The sequence below is a fragment of the Zootoca vivipara genome, chromosome 6, assembly GCF_963506605.1.
Source record: "Zootoca vivipara chromosome 6, rZooViv1.1, whole genome shotgun sequence".
NCBI lineage: Eukaryota > Metazoa > Chordata > Lepidosauria > Squamata > Lacertidae > Zootoca > Zootoca vivipara.
The window spans coordinates 91,513,691-91,537,413 of NC_083281.1; the positions used below are offsets into that span (position 1 = coordinate 91,513,691).

Below are 23,723 nucleotides of genomic sequence, written 5' to 3' on the forward strand. Positions count from 1 at the left end.
CCTGTCCCTCTGGTGCCTGCTTCCATTCTGAAATCATAGAATGATGTAAAGTGATTTACATGAAAGGGAGAAATGTAAAGTATTACACTTGGGCAAAAAAAAATGAAAGGCACAAATACAGGATGGGTGACACCTGGCTTGAGAGCAGTACATGTGAAAAGGATCTAGGAGTCTTGGTAGACCACAAACTTGACATGAGTCAGCAGTGTGATGCAGCAGCTAAAAAAGCTAATGCAATCCTGGGCTGCATCAATAGGAGTATAGCGTCTAGATCAAGGGAAGTAATAGTACCACTGTATTCTGCTCTGGTCAGACCTCACCTGGAATACTGTGTCCAGTTCTGGGCACCACAGTTCAAGAAGGATACTGACAAGCTGGAACGTGTCCAGAGGAGGGCAACCAAAATGGTCAAAGGCCTGGAAACAATGCCTTATGAGGAATGGCTTAGGGAACTGGGTATCTTTAGCCTGGAGAAGAGAAGGTTAAGGGGTGATATGATAGCCATGTTCAAATATATAAAAGGATGTCATATAGAGGAGGGTGAAAGGTTGTTTCCTGCTGCTCCAGAGAAGCGGACACGGAGCAATGGATTCAAGCTACAAGAAAGAAGATTCCACCTAAACATTAGGAAGAACTTCCTGACAGTAAGAGCTGTTCGACAGTGGAATTTACTGCCAAGGAGTGTGGTGGAGTCTCCTTCTCTGGAGGTCTTTAAGCGGAGGCTTGACAGCCATCTGTCAGGAATGCTTTGATGGTGTTTCCTGCTTGGCAGGGGGTTGGACTGGATGGCCCTTGTGGTCTCTTCCAACTCTATGATTCTATAAAATTGTAGAGTTGGGAAGGAACAGCAGCGAGTTGGGTCATGTAGTCCAACTCCCTGCAATGCAGGGAACCACAGTTGAAGAATTCCTGACAGATGGCCATCCAAGGAAGGAGGGCCCGGCACCGTCTTCTGAGGGAGTCCGTTCCACTGTCAAACTGTTCTTACTGTCAGAAAGTTCTTCCTAATACAGTTGTACCTTGGATCCTGAACACCCTGGAACCTGGACATTTTGGCTCCCGGATGCCGCAAACCCGGAAGTGATTGTTCCAGTTTGCAAACGTTCTTTTGGAAGCTGAACGTCCGGTGGGGCTTCTGGAAATCAGAAGCTGCGATTTGGTTTCCAAACGTTTTGGAAGTCAAACAGACTTCTGGAACGGATTCCCTTCGACTTCCAAGGTACGACTGTATTTAGTTGGAATCTCCTCTCTTGCCATTTGAATCCCTTGCTTTGGGTCCTCCCCTCTGGAGCAGCTAGGAAACAAGCTTGTTCAGTCTACCATGGGGCAACTCTTCAGGTATTTGAAGATGGCTGTCAAATTCTGACCAAACCCATCTTTGACCAAGAATCCCACAGCTGGCATTGGCCCTGCAGAGACCTGCTGGTGGCGCTGAGGTCCCACAAGTAGCCCACATCTCTTGCCATTATTGGGAGGGGGGGGGCGAGAATCCTTCTGCCACAAGCAGAAAACCTGAGTAATAAAGGTCGCCTTTCTCCCACAAAGCTGCAGTTCCCAGGAATCTTTGGGGAAAGCGATGTGTGCTTTAGATGTGTGGTTGAAAGACCGAAGTGCCCCTGACTCTTCTGTTTTGTTTTTCGCCTTCTACAGCTGCAGTCCACAGAGTTCAGTCCTGCCGGCAGCGAAAAAGGGAGCCCAGGTAAGCCAAGCTACGGGGTTGGGGCGGGGCAAAGGCAGGCCTCTCGACGTCAGCCACCTGCCCTAGCTTGGACCCCCCTTCTGCTACTTCTGAGCCACTTCTGACCTCCCTCCTGGTCACGGAATTGTAGAGTGGGAAGGGACCCCAAGGGCAGTGTTAGAAACTGGGATAGAAAAGCTAGGAGCCAAATGGCTCCTGGGACCTGGGTTGCAGGCGCCAAAACAGAATGTCTAGTCGCCATTTGGGGGAAGGGGGCGGCAACGCTTTTTATTATTTTGATAGGCATGAATTAATACGCAATTCACATAAGTGGCACATTGTCAATATCACGTTTTAAGCAGAGATTGCTAATACACGTTTGATTTGGTGTTTGCAATAAAAATATTGGTACCGTACTTCAGTTTTCAAAACACTCTACTTTTTATTAACATCTTGCCTATCCTTAACATATACTTTGATGCTTCGAAGCACATACATTTCAGTAATCCTTGAGTGTCAGCCAGGGGCAAAAATAAAGCACCCAGACTTTTTGAGGTGCTCACAAATGGAGAATCTTTAGGTGCGAAATGCCTGGTGCCCTGCTAATTTCGAACCCTGCCAGAGGGTCATCTACTGCAAACCCCCCCCCCCCAATGCAGGAATCACACTAAGTGGTCTCAACTGAAGAAGATGGCAGGGGACTGTTCTCTTGTCACCTTCAGCCCCTTTCCTTCTGTCTTGCAGGTCTACAGGTGAGCACACGTGCCCAGCCACAGGTGGTCTCCCCGAGAGGTGATGTATCAGGCCACTTCCCCCAAGGATACCTGGGAGAGTGACCCCAGAGGAAGGCTGAGGAGGGTTTGGGGGGGGCAGGAGGGAATAAGGTGGTGCAACTGGCTGGCTCCTGTGGGTCCTGAGCCACGGCAAGCACTATTTCCATGGGGAAAGGTCCTGCAACTGTGTGGGTTTATTTTCCCTCCGCAGAATGGCCAGAGAGGGCGGATGGACAGGGGGAACTCCCTCCCTAGTATGCTGGAGCAAAAGGTGAGAACCACCCTTGGGGCCATGGAGGAATACCCACCGTCCTTTCTCATGTGCAGGGGGGGTGTCCTGATGCACCCACAAAGAAATGCAACCAAGTGGCCCCTTCGTTAACGTTCCTTTTCTTCCTCCCTGAAGATTTACCCTTATGAGATGCTGATGGTGACGAATCGGGGAAGAGTGAAACTGCCTCCAGGAGTAGACAGGACAAGGCTAGAGGTACAAAGGCATAGCACTGGTGCAGATCTACCTTTCTCAGCCCTGGCACCCTGCAAATCACTTCCTTGCTATTATCCTTAATCATTATTATTATTATTATTATTATTACAGTCGTACCTTGGATCCTGAATGCCTTGCGACTTGAACATTTTGGCTCCCAAACGCCACAAACCCGGAAGCGAGTGTTCCGGTTTGCGAATGTTCTTTGGAACCCAAATGTCCGACGTGGCTTCCGCGGCTTCCAATTGCGTGCAGGAAGCTCCTGCAGCCAATCGGAACCCGCGCTTGGGTTGTCGAATGCTTACGGAAGTCGAACGGACTTCTAGAATGGATTCTGTTAGACGACCATGGTATGACCATGGTATGACTGTGTTGTTATTCTTTTAGAAAATGTATAAGGCACTCGATTGTCAGAAAAACTCAAAAGGGCTTACAGAAAAGATAAAGCAATTAAATTGGCAGTAAGAAGAAATAACAAGACATTGGAAAAGTTAAGATAACCAGAGACTAAAAAACATATTAAGACTCGCATCAACTTTCTAAACATCTGGACAGGCTTATTTAAAGAAAAATGTTTTTAGCAGGTGCTGAAAAGAGTGAAGGTGCCTGTCTGGTGTCAATAGGCATGGAGTTCCAAAGTTTGGGTGCTGCTGCACTAAAATATCGAGTTCTTACAAATGTGGAACAGGTATTATGTGGCACTTGTAACTGCGCCTGTCCTGCAGATTGAAGCAGCAGAGGGGCCACATGTGGGGCAAGAAGGTCCAGATTATGCTTGGGCTTCAACTCCGAGCAGCCTTAACAGCCTGCATGGCCAGTGGGCAGGGACGATGGGAGCTGTAGTCCAATTTCTGCAAGGCACCAGTTGGTGTACATATTGAGCTAGACGAACCACTTGGCTCAAGATAAGGCAGCTTCCCATGTTCTTTGAATCTGACATGAGATACAGCCCCTTTCAAGACAAGCACTTTGCCTTATCCCCTACGTGCCCACTCAACCACTTTGATCGGCAGAACCGGCCTTGTTATAGGTTCCACATTTGTAAGAGCTCTCTTAGCTTTCAGCCTGGCAGCACCTACCCTTTGGAACTCCCTGCCGATTGATAGACAAGCAGGCACATTCACTGTACCCTTTTGCAGCGCCTACCCAAATGTTTTAGAAAGTTGGTTCAGGTTTTCATTTGCTTCTAAAAAGTCATTTTAACTTTTCGTGCTCCTTGACCGTGTAAACCATTCAAGTGGTTTCATAAATCGTATGAAATGAATGAACGAACGAGCAAGCCCCCACCTCCTTCCTTCTCTCCCCATTCCAGCGCCACCTGTCAGCCGAGGATTTCCTGCGTGCATTCGAGATGTCGCCAGAAGAATTTGGCAAGCTGGCCCTGTGGAAGCGGAACGAGCTGAAGAAGAAAGCCTTCCTCTTCTGATCCCGGCCCCCGCTCAGAGCTGACATGCCCGGCGTGACGCTCCGTGCGTGTGTGTCGACCCGTCTTTCATCACAGACGCTTTAGGGCTACTCTTGAGCTCGTTCGAAGAGACGTTGCTCCTTTCTCCCCACCACCACCCACCCGCCCTCACTGCAGAGGTGGCTGCCATGCCTTGACTCTTGGGGCAGAGAAAAGTGGGTCAGGAATCTGGTGGGAATGAGTGGTGAGCACCCTGTGCTGGATGTGGGGGGTGCCAAGTCCCTTCCCCACTCCCACCCTGGTGAAAATCAGAGCAGCCATGTGTGGGGTGGGAAGAGGTCAGGGTGGAGATAAGGTGTTCTGTGCTGCCACCCTTAAACTCATTCTGTTGCTGGCTTCACTCCCAGACCATGCATCCTTTGGCACACAGGCCCATCAGGTTTTCTAAACTTGGGCAAGAATGAGCCCCCGACTTGGATCCGAGCATCATGGCACCAGGCAGACTCCCACCCTGCAGCAGGACCAGATTGAAGAGGGTCTCTCTGCCTCAGCATCCTCTTCTCACAGGGGGCAGCATTGCCACACTCTCCCACTGATTTCCGCCCCCTTGTGATTGGTACTCAGTGCCTGCTGGATGTGCCTAGCCTCCGCTGGAGTGAACGTGACCTGGGGCTGCTGCTGCTCTAAATGGCTACCAAGCAGCAGGGTGATGGCTCCCTCCCCAGCAAAAAAGCTTCCTTTGCTAGCTCCTGCCCCTCTGCACAAAGGGAAGTATTTTGTGCCCACTCTCTAACATGTGCTGTCTACAGGAGGAATGCAGCCACTACCACGGTGCCCACAGGCATGGTGAAGGGCATAAAGGTGGGCTTCATTTGGAATCGAGGCATGTGTCCAGGCCTCAGTTCTGCAGAGGGTTGGACTAGATGAGCCTTGGGGTCGCTTCCAACTCTATGGTTCTAGTTTCTTCCCCCGCTGCCAAAAGCTCCCTTTCCAGGCCAGCTTCCTCTACCCCTTTCCTCCCCAGCGTTCCCAACTCTTCCTGCAAGCTGGTCCTGGGCCAGCTACATGTGGCACCTGTTTTCTGCTCTCCCTCTGCCCTGCCATCCCACCATCTAGGCTGTAACATTATTCTGTGCTGCACCTGCTGCCTGCCCCCACCCCACCCCAAATTCTGGGGGCTCCTGCCACCTACCCTGCAAGCTCTATTCAGCGAGACTTTGAGGATGTGTCTGAAGACAGGAATGCATTTACCTGCTGCCTGTGGTTCAGGCCTGCCTCTTCAGCCTATGTGCCTCCCCCTCCACATATCCTGCACTCGTATGTACACAGATCTACCTGCCCTGTCTCCACAGCTTCATGCTAGTCCTGTGGAAAGGACTGCAGAAAAGGTGGCTTGATGCAAAGCCTGGGTATGGCCCTGCTCCTGCACATCCCTAAAAGCCAGAGGAGAGCTCTTTTCTGCTTCAGCCACCGCAAGGCCCACAACTCTCTGCCATAACCCCAGGTCTCTCAGAAGCTACTACAGTCAGTTTAAGACATGCAGGGCAACTGCATTTGCACCAAGGGACAGGACCCTCCTAGCCAGCCCCTTCTGTCTTGCACATAGAGGCCAGGCTCTGCAAAGGATCACCTTGGGAGTGCAGTCACTTCACGGGCAAGATCCAGGCTGCTCTGTCGCTTTCTTTCTTTTTGAGCCAAACAACTGTCACGTCTCAACCCAGACTGAGCGGCGAGAGCCAGGACAGAAGATTAGGCTGTCTCTACACTGCCACACATTTCTGCTCACCAAGAGCTGAGAAGCACCTGCCCAGCCCCCATCTCCTCCTCCTGGAGACCCAAGGCTCCTTTTTGCCCATCACTATCACAGTCCCCCTGCCCCAGGGAGCACACAAGTGGCTGTGTGCAATACACAGGCACCCATGCCTGTTGAAACTACCAGGGCCTATAAGTCAGCACAGTTGGACTAGATGATCCTTTGGGTCCCTTCCAGATTGTATGATTCTAGGAACACAAACCAATGTTGCACAGGCTGCTAGACATCAGCAGGGAGTTGCCAAAATGGGTTGGCTTCTGCTGGGGCAGAAAAGATTCTCTCTCTCTCTCTCTCTCTCTCTCTCTCTCTCTCTCTCTCTCTCACACACACACACACACACACACACACAAACACACACCTAAAGCAGGGTTGGGGGGGCACTGTCCCAATGAGCACCTTCCTCCACAAAATCTACCAGCCCTTAAGTGGTGGCTTCTGACTGGTAAAAGTACTGAAGTCTAGAGGTCCTTTTCATCAGGCTATTTAAAGAGGGGGAAGTTTGCCAAGGAGGTGAGGGGTGCTTCAAGCCACACTCCCAAGGAACATTCCCCAATCCAGACCAGCGTCAGGCCTACCTGTCTCACTTAAGGGGTCCTGCACTGCACCAGCAAAAACCTCCCACCCACAATGCTGTCCTGGCACTTTTCAGTCTAGTAAGGGTGCCGCCATTTGCATAGTGGGAGGGAGAAGAGCAGAGCCTGGAAGGGTTTGCTGCCCTTGGTGGGGTGAATCAAAGCAGCAGCAGCAGCAGTCTAGGCCCAAGTAAGTCTATCTTTTGAGTCAGGAAGATGACAAGGGAGGTGCTTTCCCTCCACCTGGCGCTTTCCAATTGCTTTTGATGGCAGCTCCCACCAACCCCAGCACAATTCCAGCGTGCTGGCTGGAGCTCAAGGGAGCTGCAGCCCCAAACATCTGGAAAGCAGTAGGATAGATAGCACCCTGGCCCTGAAATCCAGCCACCGAGACTGCCCAATGAGCCATTCCCCAGAGCTGTGGGAGAAACTGCCTTTCCTGACTCAGGAGCCCCGTGTTCAGCTCACCCCTTTTCCCTCCACACAGCCCCTGCCATGCTGCCCCCCTTACATTTCCTCCTTCCTGGCCACTCCACTTTGTGCAAATGTAAAGAATGTAATTTATTAGAAGTCACCGGCCTCTACTTGCTTTTCACTGCTATTCTGTGAGCATATCTATAAATGAGGACCTCCTAGTGCGAAGAGCGGCCTACCCCTTTTCCACTACCCACTTCGGCTGTCAGAATCTGTGTGAAAATGATTTCCTCCCTAACCCCCACCCCCTTTTAATTAAATGTGAAGTGGCTTTATTCAAAAAGGTCTTGTCCTTGCTTTGTTATTTGTTTGTCAGGACTGGTGTATGAGCTGCACCACACTGTTAAATCCTTTCTAGCCTCTCCTCTGTTTATTATTTCATAAAATCTATGCACCGTTTGATCATTAAGAAAAAACAAAACCTCAAAGCGGTTTACAAACAGAATGAAACAATAAAATTACCAGTAAAAACCCTAAAGCAAAACAATAAACTGAAAACAGATTAAAACATACAGCAATATTCTACATGTCTGGGTAAAAGGTAAAGGTAAAGGGACCCCTGACCATTAGGTCCAGTCGTGACCGACTCTGGGGTTGCGTGCTCATCTCGCATTATTGGCCGAGGGAGCCGGCGTATAGCTTCCAGGTCATGTGGCCAGCATGACAAAGCCGCTTCTGGCAAACCAGAGCAGCACATGGAAACGCCGTTTACCTTCCCGCTGTAGCGGTTCCTATTTATCTACTTGCATTTTGACGTGCTTTCGAACTGCTAGGTTGGCAGGAGCTGGGACCAAGCAACGGGAGCTCACCCCGTCACAGGGATTCGAACCGCTGACCTTCTGATCAGCAAGCCCTAGGCTCAGTGGTTTAACCCACAGAGCCACCTGGGTCCCATACATGTCTGGGTAGCCTTGTCTAAACAAAAATCATCTGGTCACAGAACCAGAAAGAGTACAGTGGAAGTGGCTGCCTGCTATCAAAAGGCAGGGAATCCCAGAGTGTAGCTGCTGCCACAAGAAAAATCATTTTCTTACAAATACGAAATGAGTATTGTATGGAACCTGTAACAGTGCCAGTTCTGCCAATCGAAGCAATTGAGTGGGTGTCTACCTGGTAAGGTGATCTTGCAAGTACTGCAAATCTCTGAGCAAAGGTGTTCTATGCTGACAAGGCCTCACTCAGTCAGCAGTCATGCTGCAACATTCAATTACAGCTTCCAGATCAAGCACAAGGGAAGCCCCACACAGAGGGCATTGCAGCGTTCCAGTCTTGAAGTAGCCAATGCATGAACTACTGCAGGAGAAAGAGCTCTGGACTTTGCTTTCACGTTTGGATGAGGATACAGGGAACTGGTAATTTTTCAAGCCCTCCCTGGCACCTTCCTCCTTAAAAAAGACACTGCCCAGCCACTTCTAAGACAACAGACCACAGGCACTAGAAGAGAAAACTAGCAACCTACTCTGAGACCGCACATTATTCTTCCTCTAAGCCAGACTGGGCCTTCAGGTAACTGCACATATAACCTACTGAAAGACGACAGAAGAAGCTGCTGGATCGGGCCAAGGACCCATCTAGTCCAGCACCCTGTTCTCACGGTGGCCAACCAGATGCCTCTTCTGGGAAACTTGCAAGCAGGATTCAAACACAATCACATTTTCCCCTCCCGTGGTTTCTACCAGCTGGAATTCAGACGCGTTGCTGCCTCCGACTGTGGAGGCAGAGCATAGCCATTGTGGCTGGCTGCCATCGATAGCCCTCTCCTCCATGAATGTGTCTAATTCTCTTTTAAAGCCTTCCAAGTTGGCAGCCAACACAGCTTCCTGTGGGAGCGAGTTCCATAGTTTATGTGCTGTGTGAAGAAAAATGCCCACTAAGAAAATAGCACGAGTGAAGGGTTTTATTTAATCCAAATCCAGCCAAGCTCCTGGACCAGCCACCATTGTGATGATAAGACCACATTCCCAGGGCCATGCCTACCTGCGATGCCAAGCACTTATCAGTCTTCCTAATGGGATTCAGTTGAGAATTACTTTGCATGGAAGGCGATTTAGACTTTCGTTCTTTTCAAGGTCATTCTATAATGACCTGGTCGTGTCAGTCCAGCTTCAGGCATCACCCACAAAAGGCAGGTGGATAACAGCAGCTCCACCATCCCATTATTTCAGCCAGATCCATTTGTCGCCAACCTCGGCATTGTAGCCTTTGTCATATTTACGTCCAGGAATCTGCAGTAGAAAGCACAGAAGATCCATGAGGATCAGGGCGCAGCTTCATTCTCGTCATCAGTCCCCAAACACCTGAAAATGTAGGAGCAGGCCTGCTGGATCAGGCCAAAGCATCCTGTTCCCACTGTGGCTAGCCTGATGGCTATGGGAAGGCAGACCTGAGTGCCACAGCAGCTTTCTCCCCTACTTTGATTCTCGGCAAGTGGCATTCAGAGGCATACTGACTCCAGTAAAACAGGCAGAAGAATATTGTCGCCGTGGCTCATAGCCATAAACAATTCCCTTTTCAAAGGTGGTAGCTGCCACTACATCTTATGGGAGCCAATTCCACGGCAGCACAGCATGAAAAAGTCCTTCCTTCAGCTTCTCCAACGTTTAGTCTTGCCGCATGACCCCATTAGGTTCTAATATTATATGAGAGGCAGAGAAAGCTTCTCTCATTCCACTTTCTCTACACTATGCATGGTTTTAGACACCTCCTAGCGTGTTGCTATAATAAAACGTTCCTTTCTGCTTGGAAGAAGCCTGACCACGTGGGCATGAGGTGGTAACCATCCTTCATAGGGAGCTGTTCCAGTTTCATGATATTTTGGTTGCCCTTTCTAAGCCCTTTGTGGGATGGCAACCAGAACTGAACACAGTTTTTCAACATGGTTTTTTCAAGCAGGCTGTGGAAAACACTGACCCCGTAAACTTATAATGGACTGATAGCCATTCTTTCTCCTCCCTGGTTCTTTGAAGGTGACCTGGAAACTACAATTAATCCAGAATGCGGCTGCTAGACTGGTGACTGGGAGCGGCCGCCAAGACCACGTAACACCAGTCTTGAAAGACCTACATTGGCTCCGTCCAGTATACCTGAAGGAGTGTCTCCACCCACATCGTTCTGCCCGGACTCTGAGGTCCGGTGCCAAGAGCCTTCTGGTGGTTCCTGCACTGCAGGAAGCAAAGTTACAAGGAACCAGGCAGAGGGCCTTCTCGGTAGTGGCACCTGCCCTATGGAACGCCCTCTCACCAGATGTCAAAGAGAAAAACAACTACCAGACTTTTAGAAGACATCTGAAGGCAGCCCTGTTTAGGGAAGCTTTTAATGTTTAATAGATTGTTGTATTTTAATATTCTGTTGGAAGCTGCCCAGAGTGGCTGGGGAAACCCAGCCAGATGGGTGGGGTATAAATATATATTTATTATTATTAATTATTATTATTATCTCATAAGAACATTAGAAGAGCCTGGATACTGGATCAGGCTAATGGCCCATCTAGTCCAGCTTCCTGTTTTCACAGTGGCCAGCCAGATGCCCCTATGGAAAGCCTGCAAGCAGGATCTGAGAATGAAAGCCCTCTGTCCTCCTGTGGTTTCCAGCAACTGGCATTCAGAAGCATTGTTGTCTCCAACTGTGGAGGCAGAGCATAGCTAGTAAGCCATCAACAGCCCTCTCCTTCATGAAATTCTCCAATCCTCTTTTAAAGATATCTAAGTTGGTGGCCATCACTGCCTCCTGTGGGAGTGAGTTCCATAGTTTAAGTGCTGTATGAAGAACTGCAGCTGCAGATCTCCAGAGAATTCTTTTAAAGAAAACTGCAAATTTCAGAATTCTTTTTTTTGGGGGGGGGGGATTGGGCAGAAGTTATTTTTTTTATAACTGTACATTTTTGTGTGTGCAAAATACCACCTCTCTCAGGCTACAGATCTAAAAGGCGAGCTGTTTTCAGGATCAAATAACCTCATTTTAAAAACTGCTAAATTTAAAAAGATGGGTGGTATGTACGAGGCACCTGATGTATCCGAGCATAAAACCAAAAGAACATTGACAAGACGAAGGTTCACAGCCCATCACCATGAACAAGTACCAGCATGCTTAACCTTAAATATGCAGAATGCCTCTTGGGAGTTCATCTTCTGCTTCCTTCCAAAATTACATTTTACTGTACCACCACTGAATGTTCCCCTCTTACCTCCTTGTATTCGGTATATGCTTTATCAAAATCGAGGCCTCCCACTGTGATTTCAGGTATGTAGAAAGGGAGAGTCGTAGGAAGGATCACACTGTACTTGTCCTGTGCCCTAACATGCAAAAAATAGTAACAGCAACTTGGTTATGCTTGCTGAAAAGGCAGCAGCTTTTGTGATTCATACTGGGGTGGGGGGTGGGGAGGAGAAAAATGACAGGGGTTTTTTTTGGGGGGGGGGGTAAGGAGAGATGCTCCTTTCAATCTATCAACATCAGAATTTACTACCCACCCAAAAGCAGGCCAGAGTTCCACAGAGGGGGATAGACAAGCAGCTTCTCTTTTTCCTCGGCTTGGGCTTGAATTAAGTACCAGCTTCAAAGGGTACTTGCTGCCTCTCTGCATGAGTCACTACTCTGTTTTGCCTCTGCCCAGGGTGGGCATCTCTACCTAGCAAATGAATGGCCCATTAACTCGGGCACAGAGATGTAGCTGCACTATCCATAGGAGCTGCCCACTGCTCCCTCTTGGCTGCTAATCAGAAGGCATTAAAAAAAGAGGGTTAGCATCCCCCATGAGGGGAAGGCAATCCCCACTGTGAAGCACCTCCAACTTCAATCCTAGATAAAAAAAATAAAAGGATATCAAGAGTATGCCTTGATAATCCAATATGTAGGAAACACTGCTGTATGTATTCAATTCTGGAAGAAACATTAAAGCTGTGCCACGCTCCGCAGCAGGAGGAGGCTCTGAAATGCTTCTGTAGCAAGAGATGCAACATGAAAAGAAACTAGTTAGAAAGTCCATCCTTACAGAACCCTCAAGTGATGAAAAGTGACATCATCCTGTTCGACCCAAGGTGCCTTGTTGAACTTCAGGAACTCAATATCTTCTATTACCTGCCAAGAGAAAAGGATTAGCATCAATGCAACCGGCCATCTCTCCACAAGGACATCAGAGCTTCTTTGCTACCACAAGGCTGCAAGGCCAAGATGACCAAGGGGTATGCTGCTGCACCACAGACGTTAAAGTACAGAGTTTAGATGGGTTTTTAAAAATCAGCTTAACCTGGAGAATGAACTGGAGTGAAATGTGGTGGAGAGTCTACAACAGGAATGCCCAAGCTGCAGCCCTCCAGATGTTTTGGCCTACAACTCCCATGATCCCTAGATAACAGGACCAGTAGTCAGGGATGATGGGAATTGTAGTCCAAAACATCTGGAGGGCCGAAGGTTGGAGATGCCTGGTCTAAAATTTGCGACAAGGAACTCCATTAAGTGCAGAGTTCAGACAAGGGGATTAGAAAGGAAATGAGGGACTGAGCGATTCCTGTTCCCAGCAAGCCAATAACCTGTAACCCCACCCCCCCCACACCCCATTTTTTTGGTTTACGGTACAATCAAATCTCTACCTTACTTGGAAGGTAAGGATGGTCTGTATAGGGGGAAATTCCAAGGGAGTGGTTCAGATATACACATTTTTGCATCTATGTGCCCCCACCACAAGACACGATCATACTGTGATTTGCCTACCTTCCCAGTGGGAACACAGAGTGGCTAACAGTTCAGGCTCACATACACAGAAAAATAATAAAGCACAACATTAACAACTTCATAGCATAGACACCACTGCAGTATCACCAAGGAGGCCATCTGAGAACTTCTGCATGCAAAAGCGGTGTTCTTCCATTCAGCCCTGAGCCCTCCCTTCGATCACTTGCAGGGGAAAGGACACTCTCCTCTGATCCCTCTCTGGAAGTTAAAGGGACAAATTCTTGCCACCTCCTTCCTACAGCCCCCCCCCCCCAATACTTCAGGGGAAGAGGTGAAGGTGCATGTGTGATAAAACACACCAAGAATTCAAGGCCTTTTGTAAGCTTAATGCAACTTTTGCCCCGAGGACAGCCACATTTCTTTTCTTAAAATCATAGAACTGTAGAGCTGGAAGGAACCCCAAGGGTCATCTAATCCAACCCCCTGTAATGCAGGAATCACAGATAAAGAATCCCTGACAGATCGATAAAACAAACACATCTCAAAACCAATTCTGATACAGGTGCTGGGAAATTCCCTACTTGAAAGGCTTGGTGCACTAAGACCTGTCAGCTTCCAGCTGATGCAGTTAGTTCACTCCCACTTCCATAGAGGGAGGAAATACAATGGAATAAAGGGAGAAATATCACACACACACACACACACACACACACACACCTGCCCCGGCTAGAACGAGCAGGCAGGGGGTGTTGGAAACGGCTTGTTCTGCTAGTCTAGTTGCTCTTCTCTGAACATGCCCACTTTATTTCATCCTTCCTGAACCTGACTAAGCAAAGCTGGAAAGATGGACAGTAAACACACAAGCAGCCTCCACCACCACTATCAGAGCAATGGAAGGGATTCTGCAAAGGAGGCCACACAAAGAGAGAGACAGCTCATAGCAACTTACTTTTTCCACGTGTTCAGCCTCGCTTGTGGTATACTGCAAGACCTCAGAAGTCTCACTAGAAGGAAACAAGGTAACATTGAATCACTTTATTTGATATGGGGGGAAACTAGAGAGGCAACCCCCAAATCACGTATGTCCTGCATGTATGTCACAGAGTCGCTACAGAATGTGCCACATCCCAGAACTGCAGGAGAGATGAGAATGGATTCTGGAGGAGCAGGACATTTCTGGGGTAACACAACAACCTTTCAACAACAACATGCTTGGGAGAAGGTGGGTGGAGGGCGGCAGCAGCAGAGATACACAGCTGTTATTGCAGATTTTGGTGAGGCTTGTTTGACAACAAGCAGAGCCTTTAGTGTCATTGGCCCAGTCCTGTGGAGCACCCTTCCACTAGAGATTCAGCAAGCACCTTCTGTGCCAACTTCTAAATGCCTGTTGAAAACTTTTCTATTCCGCCAGGCCTGTGCAGGCTATTCAGAAGACATCCCTCCACAATGGTTAACTGACGCCTGTTTGTAACTTGTTTATGACTTTTATCATATGGCTTTATGTTTAACTGCTGTGATAAATTTTTTTATGACGTAGTGGTACATACTGTATATTCCTGCGTATAAGACTACTTTTTAACCCAGGAAAATCTTCTCAAAAGTTGGGGGTCGTCTTATACAGTAAACATTTTTATAAGTAATAAATAAACATGGAAGGGGAAAGCCAAAAAATCATAGAATTGTAGAGTTGGAAGGGACCCAGGGGCATCTAGTCCAACCCCCTGCAATGCAGGAATCAAGAAGAATTAAATATGCATTGAATGTTTTCAATAGCACAGAAAGGCGAGATATACATTGTTTCATTAAATAAATTCCAACTTGCAGAACTATCGCCTAAAAACATACAAGAAACAAAATATTAGTTAAAAGTAAGAAATCCCTTATTGAAATGGATTAAGTTAAGCAAGTACAGGAGTTAAGAACCTGGGAAGGTGGAAGAACCAGAGCAGAAACAGAGAGGTGCAGCAAAACAGAATTTTTAAAAAAGAAATAATTAAGTTAATCTCTTCAAAGGTAATTTATATAAACTGGAAGTTTCTGAAATAATGTGGCAGAAAATAATGAGTTGTTTGGAAAGGAAAATTAACGAAGATGTAGTTTTGGACAGGACAAGAAGGGGGCAAAAACAAATGCAGTGTGAAGATGAAGAACCAACTAGGACAGGCCACACCTGAAGATGTGGGAGTAGAAGTCCAGAAGCAAATGGAAATGGGGCAAAAAGGGTGCAGCCACATGTGAACCTGGAACGGGTAACACAAGGCAGAGAAAAAAGAGCAAAGAGAGTTAAGACAGATCAGCCTATGAATGGAAACACCCAAGAGGGAAGCACAATCCAATTCTTTTCTTTCAGTTCTTTGACAAGAGAGCAAAGCCGAGATTTGCACTGTAATTTCTAAGGCCCATCGTACATTAAACACCAGAATACAAACAGTATGACACAAAGCTGCTGATGTACAAGCAGTTTCACTAAACGGTGCTTGTTTCGTGTTAACGCATACTAACCTTATCTGAGGCAGGAAAGATTTCTTGTAGCCATCTTCAATGCTCTGAAGATACGCAGGTGATACTTTCTTTTCATACGGCTTTAAAATAATAAAATAAAATCACACATTCAAACTCAATGTGACTGAAGTTACTGCTGCTTTATTCATTTGACCAGCTAAAGTCGTTTAACTAACTATCACCTTTATTATAACATCATTCTATAATTTCCAGAGAGGTTTCAGAATTATAAAGTTGAGTATTTGTACCACTGCAGTGCTGGTCAAAGTCAGAAGATGCACTTGTCCAGGCAGGACTTTCCCTCTTGCCCTTTAGTAATACCAGTAGGGGAGGGATGAAAAGTCACACCACAAGATGCTTTTGTAACATTTTTTTAAAAAATTGCTTTCCTACCCCCGTTTCCTCCAAGGCACTCAAGGTGGCATACATAGTTCTCCCCACTCTGCTGGAGCAGAAGGAGATGGAAGTGGAGCCACTCATTCCCTCCACTCAGTTGAGATCAGATCCTCTCCCCCACCCTGAAATGTTCCCATTCCACCTGGCCATTGTAAGAAACCATGCAACTTTAACAACCAGTGTCTGGGTTTGCTTGTTTTCCTCTTCCCTCCTCGTACCCCTTTCCTTTTGCCTTGTATGTTTTAATTATAAGCCCCTGGGGCATGGACTGCCTTTTTTATCGTCTTCTGTAAACCACACTACAAGCCTTTTCAGCTCAAGAGGTTGGCAAAAATGCTTTATATAAATAAGGAAGCAGGCCGACTTGCAGAGTTAAAACATAATATATTCCTATGAGGACATTCTTCCACACCCTAAAGTGATTTGCCAGTAGAAAATAATCCCGGCGCTACAAGTTCTACACTTCTGGAGGAGAAGCACTCTTTAGACGTGGGGGTTACAACCCTGGGATCACACCTAAAGCCAAAATCGCATGTAGTCAAAACACACAGGGTTCAATGGTTCAATGGTTGGTGGGATTGCTAAAGTCTCCCTCTACCCCCGTACACTCTCTTTCTTTCCAACTCCTTTATTTGTTATTTTGACAAGGTGATAAAGCTGAATGTGCACAAGTTACATGTGTGTAAGTTGTGGGCTTATTGAACACAATATTATTCCCCTGCCCAAACCAAGCATACCTTGCCTCTCTCTTCAATCCTTTTCATTACTTCTGAGACAGGTACATCAATATAAATGATCAGGTGAGGGGGCAAGAAATCAGAAAGACTAAGATCCTTCATTCTATCGTAGTGCTCCACACCTAGAAAGAAAGCCAGCAAGAGAATGCTTTCATCAGCTAAAGGCATACCTTGTTCCAGGCAGAGAAGTTTTACAGCAGCTATTCAAACCATTCTGTAGCAGATGCATACTGAAATGTACCAATGTATCACATTGTGCCTGTGAGACCACCTTTAAAAATCACTTGCTGATAGTAATAATAATAATAATAATAATAATAATAATAATAATAATAATAATAATAATTTATTTATACCCAGCCACTCTGGGCGGCTTACAACAGAAAAATGAAATAAAATAATCTATTAAACATTAAAAGCCTTCAGATGTCTTCTAAAAATCTGGTAGCTGTTTTTTTCCTTTGACATCTGATGGGAGGGCGTTCCACAGGGCGGGCGCCACTACCGAGAAGGCCCTCTGCCTGGTTCCCTGCAACTTGGCTTCTCGCAACGAGGGAACAGCCAGAAGGCCCTCGGTACTGGACCTCAGCGTCCGGGCAGAACGATGGGGGTGGAGACGCTCCTTCAGGTATACTGGACCGAGGTCATTTAGGGCTTTAAAGGTCAGCACCAACACTTTGAACTGTGCTCGGAAACGTACTGGGAGCCAATGTAGATATTTCAAGACCGGTGTTGTGTGGTCATGGCGGCCACTCCCAGTCACCAGTCTAGCTGCCGCATTCTGGATTAGTTGTAGTTTCCAGGTCACCTTCAAAGGTAGCCCCACATAGAGCGAATTGCTGTAGTCCAAGCAGGAGATAACCCACTTGCGGGGTCCCCTTCCTCCTGCTACAACTCTCTCTGCTCCCTCATTCTTCTACCCAAGAGCCAGGAAGCTCTGTGGTTAGATCAGCACACACCAAGACACACAGCAACTCTTTGTACAAGGACAAGCCAAGGAGCTCCCTCATTGCCTAGCTCAGAGGTCATAGAGCAGGCATCCCCAAACTTTGGCCCACCAGGTTTTTTGGACTACAATACCCATCTTCCCTGACCACTGGTCCTGTTAGCTAGAGATCATGGGAGTTATAGGCCAAAACATCTGGAGGGCCGAAGTTTGGGGATGCCTTGCAAGTAAAAAGTCCCAGATCAATTCCCTGCATCTCCAGGGAGGATTGGGAGAGACTCCTACCCAACAGTAAATTCCTTCTGCTTACATGATGATGCTATATCACAACCCACCCCCCAAACACACACACAAATACCACAGTGGTCATGGGCAGAGTAGAGAGAGGTAGGTTTTGGGTATGGGGGAGAAGTAGAGAGAGAGACCTTAGAGTTGGGCTCCCCTGTTCCAGTCCTACCTTCTTCCAACAGGATTCGGGCCTTGTTTGTTCACACCCCCTAATCCAAAGCAGTACCGATGATGGCTGGGTTATAAATCTTTTAAATAAATAAAAAATTCAAATGATGACTTACACCTCTTGTGGATGTAGCCCTGCTTATACATCGCCTCCAAGAACACAAAGTCACTGTAGGGGGAGCGCTCCAGAACCACTCCTTGCCCTGAAGTTAAACAGGGACCACAATTTCAATATGAGAAACACCATCACATATTATTCATACAAGTTATGGGGTTTGGGCTTAGAACAAGGCTGTTTTTATTTAGGCAACCTTTATTTAAAGCTTGTGCTCCCCAACGCTGCTTCTTATGATTTTCTCCCAGTTTGCAAAGCAGCATTATGCATGCAATACTGCAATTAATTTCTTGACACCATATCCTAAAGCCCACTTGTTCAAGGTCTGCTAACCACAGGAAGAACCTGCAATTGTATCTTAAAGTTGGCAGGTAGTGCAGTGCTCTGCTTTGGCAAACCACTCAACCCTCCAGATCATATTTGTTCAAAATACCTTTGAAGAAGTACAGTACAATCAGATCTTATACAGCAGGGAATTATGTTCTGGGGGTGGCACATATACACAAAAATGTGCATACTCAAACCACCCTATTTACTCTTCTGGAACCGTGTACCAAACAGGCCTTGCCCACCAAGCAAGGCAGAGAACTTTTAAGCAGGCAAGGCCAGCTCAATGTGTTAGCTCTGGGGTGCTCCTGGAGGGCTATCTGAGCTCTCAAGATATCTCACAGGGCTGTCCCTGGGCTTCTAAAGCCAGCACACTGAGAGAGCCTGGCCCAGCAAGGAAGGTAGATAGTTTAAAAGCTCTTTTTCACCCCTGAAAAAACGTATGCATTTAATTTGCTAAATTTCAACCAGCCTGTCTTCAATCATGCAAGTTGCAATTGCACAAGTACCGCTTCCCAAAACATTCTAGTCTTCATCAACCTGGTATCTGCAATGTCCAGGAAGCCTGCAGCCAATGAGACTTGTAATCCAAAACATCTGGAGGGCACCAGGTTGAAGAAGACTGAAGAACCAACTATGGCTGGCTGCTGCTCTGTGCATTCCCAGTTATGTTTTTATTTTGCCAACATTTTCTCTAAACAGAATCCACATTTCAATAAGTAAGTTTATTTCAGGAACAAAAGGAACTACGGTACATTACCTGTGGTCAGCAGGTGTTCCAGGGCATCAGCATACTGTAGGAGGCGGTTACTGAATAACCAGGTTTGAAGCCGATATGAGTGTCCATCTGGGTGTTTAGGACTGCTGTAAAATTTCTCCAGGCTACAGTTACCGCTTAATTTTGAATCCAATATTGTTCCATCTCCTGTGACCCTGTCCAAATAATGAATATCTGCTTCTGGAAAGTATCGCAAACCTGGAAAGAGCAATCAAAGATTTGAAAGGGAAAGCTAGATATTGATGTTCATCTTAAGCCACTCCAGAATACAAGCTCAGTTGTGTCTCTATACACATGCAAGGACTTTCTTTACATTATCTACACCAGTGTTTCTCAACCAGTGTGCCTCCAGATGTTTTGGGACTACAACTCCCATCATCCCTAGCTAGCAAGACCAGTGGTCAGGAATGATGGGAGTTGTAGTCCCAAAACATCTGGAGGCACACTGGTTGAGAAACACTGATCTACACAGCACTCTTCAACGATGTTCCACTCCAAACCCACTTTTCAGAAGCGAACCAATGCAAGACAACTGGAAGTCTCTGTCTTTAAAATAGCCTTCTCAAATCCCATCTTCTCTGGATGGCCACTGCTGTATATTTATTCATTTATTTTATAAATAAATGAGGGATCAGGATGGATCAAAGTGTAATATAACACTATAACACTGAAAACCTATTATCTAGGCCAGTGTTTCTCAACCAGTGTGCCTCCAGATGTTTTGGGACTACAACTCCCATCATTCCTGACCACTGTTCTTGCTAGCTAGGGATGATGGGAGTTGTAGTCCCAAAACATCTGGAGGCACACTGGTTGAGAAACACTGATCTAGGCTATTAGAAGTTGATTAAAAAGTGTTTCTTATTAACAACAGATTCTTCAAGTTATTAATTATGCTTAAAATAAGCAACCAAAAATCTACAGGGCTGACAGATGCTCTCATACAAGGCATTTCTCCTCCTCCATCACATATTAGGGAACATCTCTTCTGAGACAGCAGTTGCCAAAACATAGACACACATTTATAAACAAAATGGTTTGCTGTTTACAAAGACAGGCAGTGTCACACAATGGTTAGAGTATCAGACTAGGGCCTGGAAGAACAGGAGTCAAATACCTACTTGGCCATGAAGCTCACTAGGTGACCCAGGTCAGGTACTGCCTCACCTACCTCACAGGGTTGTTGTGGGAGTTAAATGAAGAGAGAAAGAACTATGCACCTTAAGCCCCTTGGAGAAAACAATGGAATATAAATACAATGATGCAATAGTTCCATTTCATCTCCAAACGTATGTAGATTTGACTCACAAAATATAACTTGTAACTAGCTTGCTATGCTTTTGTTAATTATGCAATAGGCCTATATGAAATGAACCCTCCAACCAAGGGCCAGCCATCAAAAGTCAACCAGAATGAAGAGGGCTGTCATTGATACACACCGTATTTTTTGCTCCATAAGACGCACCTTTTTCCTCCTAAAATGTAAGAGGAGTTTCTGTGCGTCTTATGGAGCGAATGCATGGTCCCTGGAGCCGGATTGCCCAGGGGCGAAAAGCAGGGCGTGCTTTTCTTTTTTAGGAAGAGCTAAAGGCTAACAAGAGAAAGAGAGAGTTGAAAGGAACCTGCTCAGCAGCTGATTGCAAGAGATTGGGGAGGGAGATAAGGGACGCTAGCTCCCTTCCAGACCCCGCCCCCTTGCCCAGGTCCCCATTGTTGAATGTTCTGCAAAGGAGGCTGCAGGGACATGTGACTGGCTGATTAGATTATCTGTCTGGAAACTGTAGAAATGGCTCCCTTTCCTAAAGAAAATGCAGAACTGTGAGTTGAACCCCATAAAAACAGGATTTTTTTCCCTTTGCAAGGTAACCTCAGCAACTTTGAGCTGATCCTCAAAAATGGAGCTTTCCCCCTTTGCAAAAAAGCTGCAGAACTGTGAGCTAATCCACCCAAAAATGGGACTTTCCCCATTTGCAAAAGAAGCTGCACAACTGTGAGCTGACCCCCCCCCCAAAAGTGGGTCTTTTCCCATTTGCAAAATAAGCTGCAAGAAGCTGCACAACTCTTAGCTGATCCCCCCAAAAAACAGGGCTTTCCCCTTTTCCTCCTCTAAAAATTAGGTGTGTCTTTCGGTCAGGTGCGTCTTATGGAGTGAAAAATACAGTAGATATTCTATGCTGCTTCCCAAAGAAGCAGCAACAGAAACTCACACCCAAAGTTCTGATACAAAAATTAAATAAAAACAGGGTGGGTGGGCAAAAAAAAAACCCCACCTCCGCTTGAATAGCCAAAGACCTAGTTTAAGAGGAATGCTTTTGTCTGCTACCTAAAGATATGTAACAATGGTACTAGGTGAGCCTCCCCCAAGGAGGGCATTGCACTACCCAAAAGGTTACAAATTATATGTGGGTTCCAACAGCAATACAGAAGTACATGCCTAGCTTCTCTGCTACTTGCTGTGCAAGCTTGCCCTTGCCGCTTCGTAGATTGCCATCCACCGTGAAGACTTTGCTGTATTCATTCAACCTTGGAGTAGTTCTCTCTCCCAAAATATATGCCAGCCAGCTATACCGTATGTTGCACCGGGAACTCACATGAAGCCTTGCCTAGAAGGGAAAAATCAGCATCAGATTGAATTAACTATATTTAAGATTTAATGTTCTGCCATATTAACATTACATGCAACAAAACCATACAGGTTTTTTTGGGTGGGGGGTGGGAGAACCACAGGATTGACCTAACTCTGGCAAAAACTTTTTCAAAAAGAAACATTAGACGTCATTAGATAGCTTTATACTGGTTTCACCAGAAATGCAACAGAACACTAGTATTTATTTAATGTTTATTAATTGCATTTACACCCCAACTTTCCCCCTCAAGGAGCTCAAGGTGGCATACATGGCGCTGCTGCTTCTCATTTAATTCGTAAAACAACCCTATGGAGTAGGTTGGGCCCAGGGTCACACCCACTGAGCTTTGAGGCTGAGTGGGGATTTAATCTCTGGCCTCCCAGGTCCTAGTCCAACACTCTTACTACTATATCACACTGGCTCCCTATAGTGAACAGAACCCTCCCCAACTTTAACTGAGCTTTCTTTCATTGGACTCAGCTATACAGCTGCAAACAAAATGTTTTAAATGTGTTTTAAGTGTGATATACAATGTGACACAAGATGGCAATGGTGAGCCTTATGGAAAATTCAATGTATTTCAAAAACGCTTTTTAAAAAGCATTTTCAAAACGGTTTATATGTGTAGATTCCACCATTAATACCAGCATGTCACCAATTGTCACATTCACAAATTAAGATGGATTCAAACAATCATACTATGACTGAAATACTGCCAGCAACAACTTAATAGGATTTTTTTATATACAGTATACATTCTGGACACCTTAAGGGCCACCTTCTCCCCTATCTACTGTCTTATCTGTCTTCTTCAATAGCTGAAGTTCTGATACGTGTGCTCCCAACTACCGGTAGCTGAAGTTCAACAGGAGCGAAATAGGATCACGGCCCTCTCAGCAGGAGCACCAAAGTCTGACAAGGAAGCCTGCAGAGGCCCCAAACTATCTTTAGACAACAGCAAGAGAAAGCAGGACATAAATATTTCCAACAAATACCATTGGTACCAACTAGAAATCTCAAGTTTCTGTCATACAAGAGATCAGTGTCACATTTCACATCAGTTACAAAGCAGACAGCTCCATGTCATACAAAAAAAAAAGGACAATTATTAAAGAGCAAAGGTTTCTTGCAATATTAGCAACCTTATCTGAGGCATCTTAATGACTATTCTATGTAAACCTACAACTCCATGGTGTGTGTGTGTGTGTGTGCAGCTGTTTAACTGTGAGTCTTCAGTGATTCTCTAAATCTGCATTTAGCTAAAAGTACTACTTCCCTGAAACGAAAAACATAATCCCCTCAACACCGAAACCCCCTCAGAAAATGCCTCTTGGATGACAATGTTTGCCATCTACAGTACTGTAATTTACCAAATGGATGCTTACGTTTGGCAATGACCTTTACGCAAACCGCTTTGCGGCGGTATATAAATACAGTAAACAAAACAAGCAATAAGAAATCTGCAAAACGCTGTTTAAAAAAGGTAAGAAAACTGAACATTAGGAGCGGGGCTGCGGCAGCTTTCAGTCAATTAATTCCTATAGTGGTTGCTGTCGACCAAAGCGATGCGGCCCCAATTCCAACCCGAGGTGGGCCTGCTCGCCATCCTTCCTCCCCGTCCACCTCGCAGGGTCGCAGCCTTGGGGGCCAGACGCCGCCTCTCAGCCCAGCCTACCTCGCAGGGTTGTTGTGGGAGAGGGAGAACCAAGGGCGGGCGCCACCTTGAGCTCCTCGGAGGAAAAAAGGTGGGTCCACAAGGGAAGCCTCCCCCCCCCCACTTCCTACTCACCACCCTGAGCGAGCTGAGTCCCGCGCGAGCCCTGCCAGCCCGCAGCACCGGCGCCAAGGACATGGCGGCCCTCAAGGGTAGCAGAGGCCGCTCGGCAGCCGCGCGAGAAAGACAAGCAGAGCTCCCGGAGAGCTCCCTCCCTCCCGCGCCGCCAAATCCGTCGCGCCCCGATGACGTC

The 23,723-nt window shown here is 46.7% G+C and overlaps 2 protein-coding genes across 6 annotated transcripts in view; one reads left to right on the forward strand and one right to left on the reverse strand.

Annotated features, from left to right (window-relative positions):
- The window catches only part of DMTN (dematin actin binding protein), a 62,070-nt gene extending 54,591 nt beyond the window's left edge, over positions 1-7,479 (forward strand). For 2 of the 5 annotated variants that reach the window (XM_060276385.1, XM_060276386.1), the window contains one exon: positions 1,651-2,529. In XM_060276385.1, the coding sequence (XP_060132368.1) occupies positions 1,651-1,803 (153 nt within the window). In that variant the 3' untranslated portion in view covers positions 1,804-2,529. Of the gene's footprint in view, positions 1-1,650; positions 2,770-2,857; positions 2,939-4,250 lie in introns of those variants that run through there. The other 3 variants (XR_009557824.1, XM_060276388.1, XM_060276387.1) reach the window with 3 other exon arrangements.
- Positions 7,480-9,077: 1,598 nt separating this feature from the next.
- Positions 9,078-23,708, reverse strand: NDUFA10 (NADH:ubiquinone oxidoreductase subunit A10). Its single transcript, XM_035118029.2, has 10 exons — positions 23,546-23,708; positions 21,564-21,732; positions 19,112-19,327; positions 18,026-18,112; positions 16,508-16,629; positions 15,375-15,454; positions 13,822-13,876; positions 12,193-12,278; positions 11,386-11,494; positions 9,078-9,427 (listed from the first exon to the last, which is right to left on the reverse strand). Exons 1-10 carry the CDS (start codon positions 23,606-23,608, stop codon positions 9,359-9,361), a joined length of 1,056 nt encoding a protein of 351 aa, XP_034973920.1. The 5' UTR covers positions 23,609-23,708; the 3' UTR covers positions 9,078-9,358.
- Positions 23,709-23,723: the final 15 nt, after the last annotated feature.

Coding starts and splice junctions, on each gene's coding strand:
- NDUFA10 (XM_035118029.2), bottom strand. CDS start 23,608: ATGTCCTTGGCGCCGGTGCTGCGGGCTGGCAGGGCTCGCGCGGGACTC. Junction 15,455..16,507: donor GGATTGAAGAGAGAGGCAAG/GTATGCTTGGTT, acceptor ATTATTTTAAAG/CCGTATGAAAAGAAAGTATC. Junction 12,279..13,821: donor AGGCTGAACACGTGGAAAAA/GTAAGTTGCTAT, acceptor TTCTCTTGGCAG/GTAATAGAAGATATTGAGTT.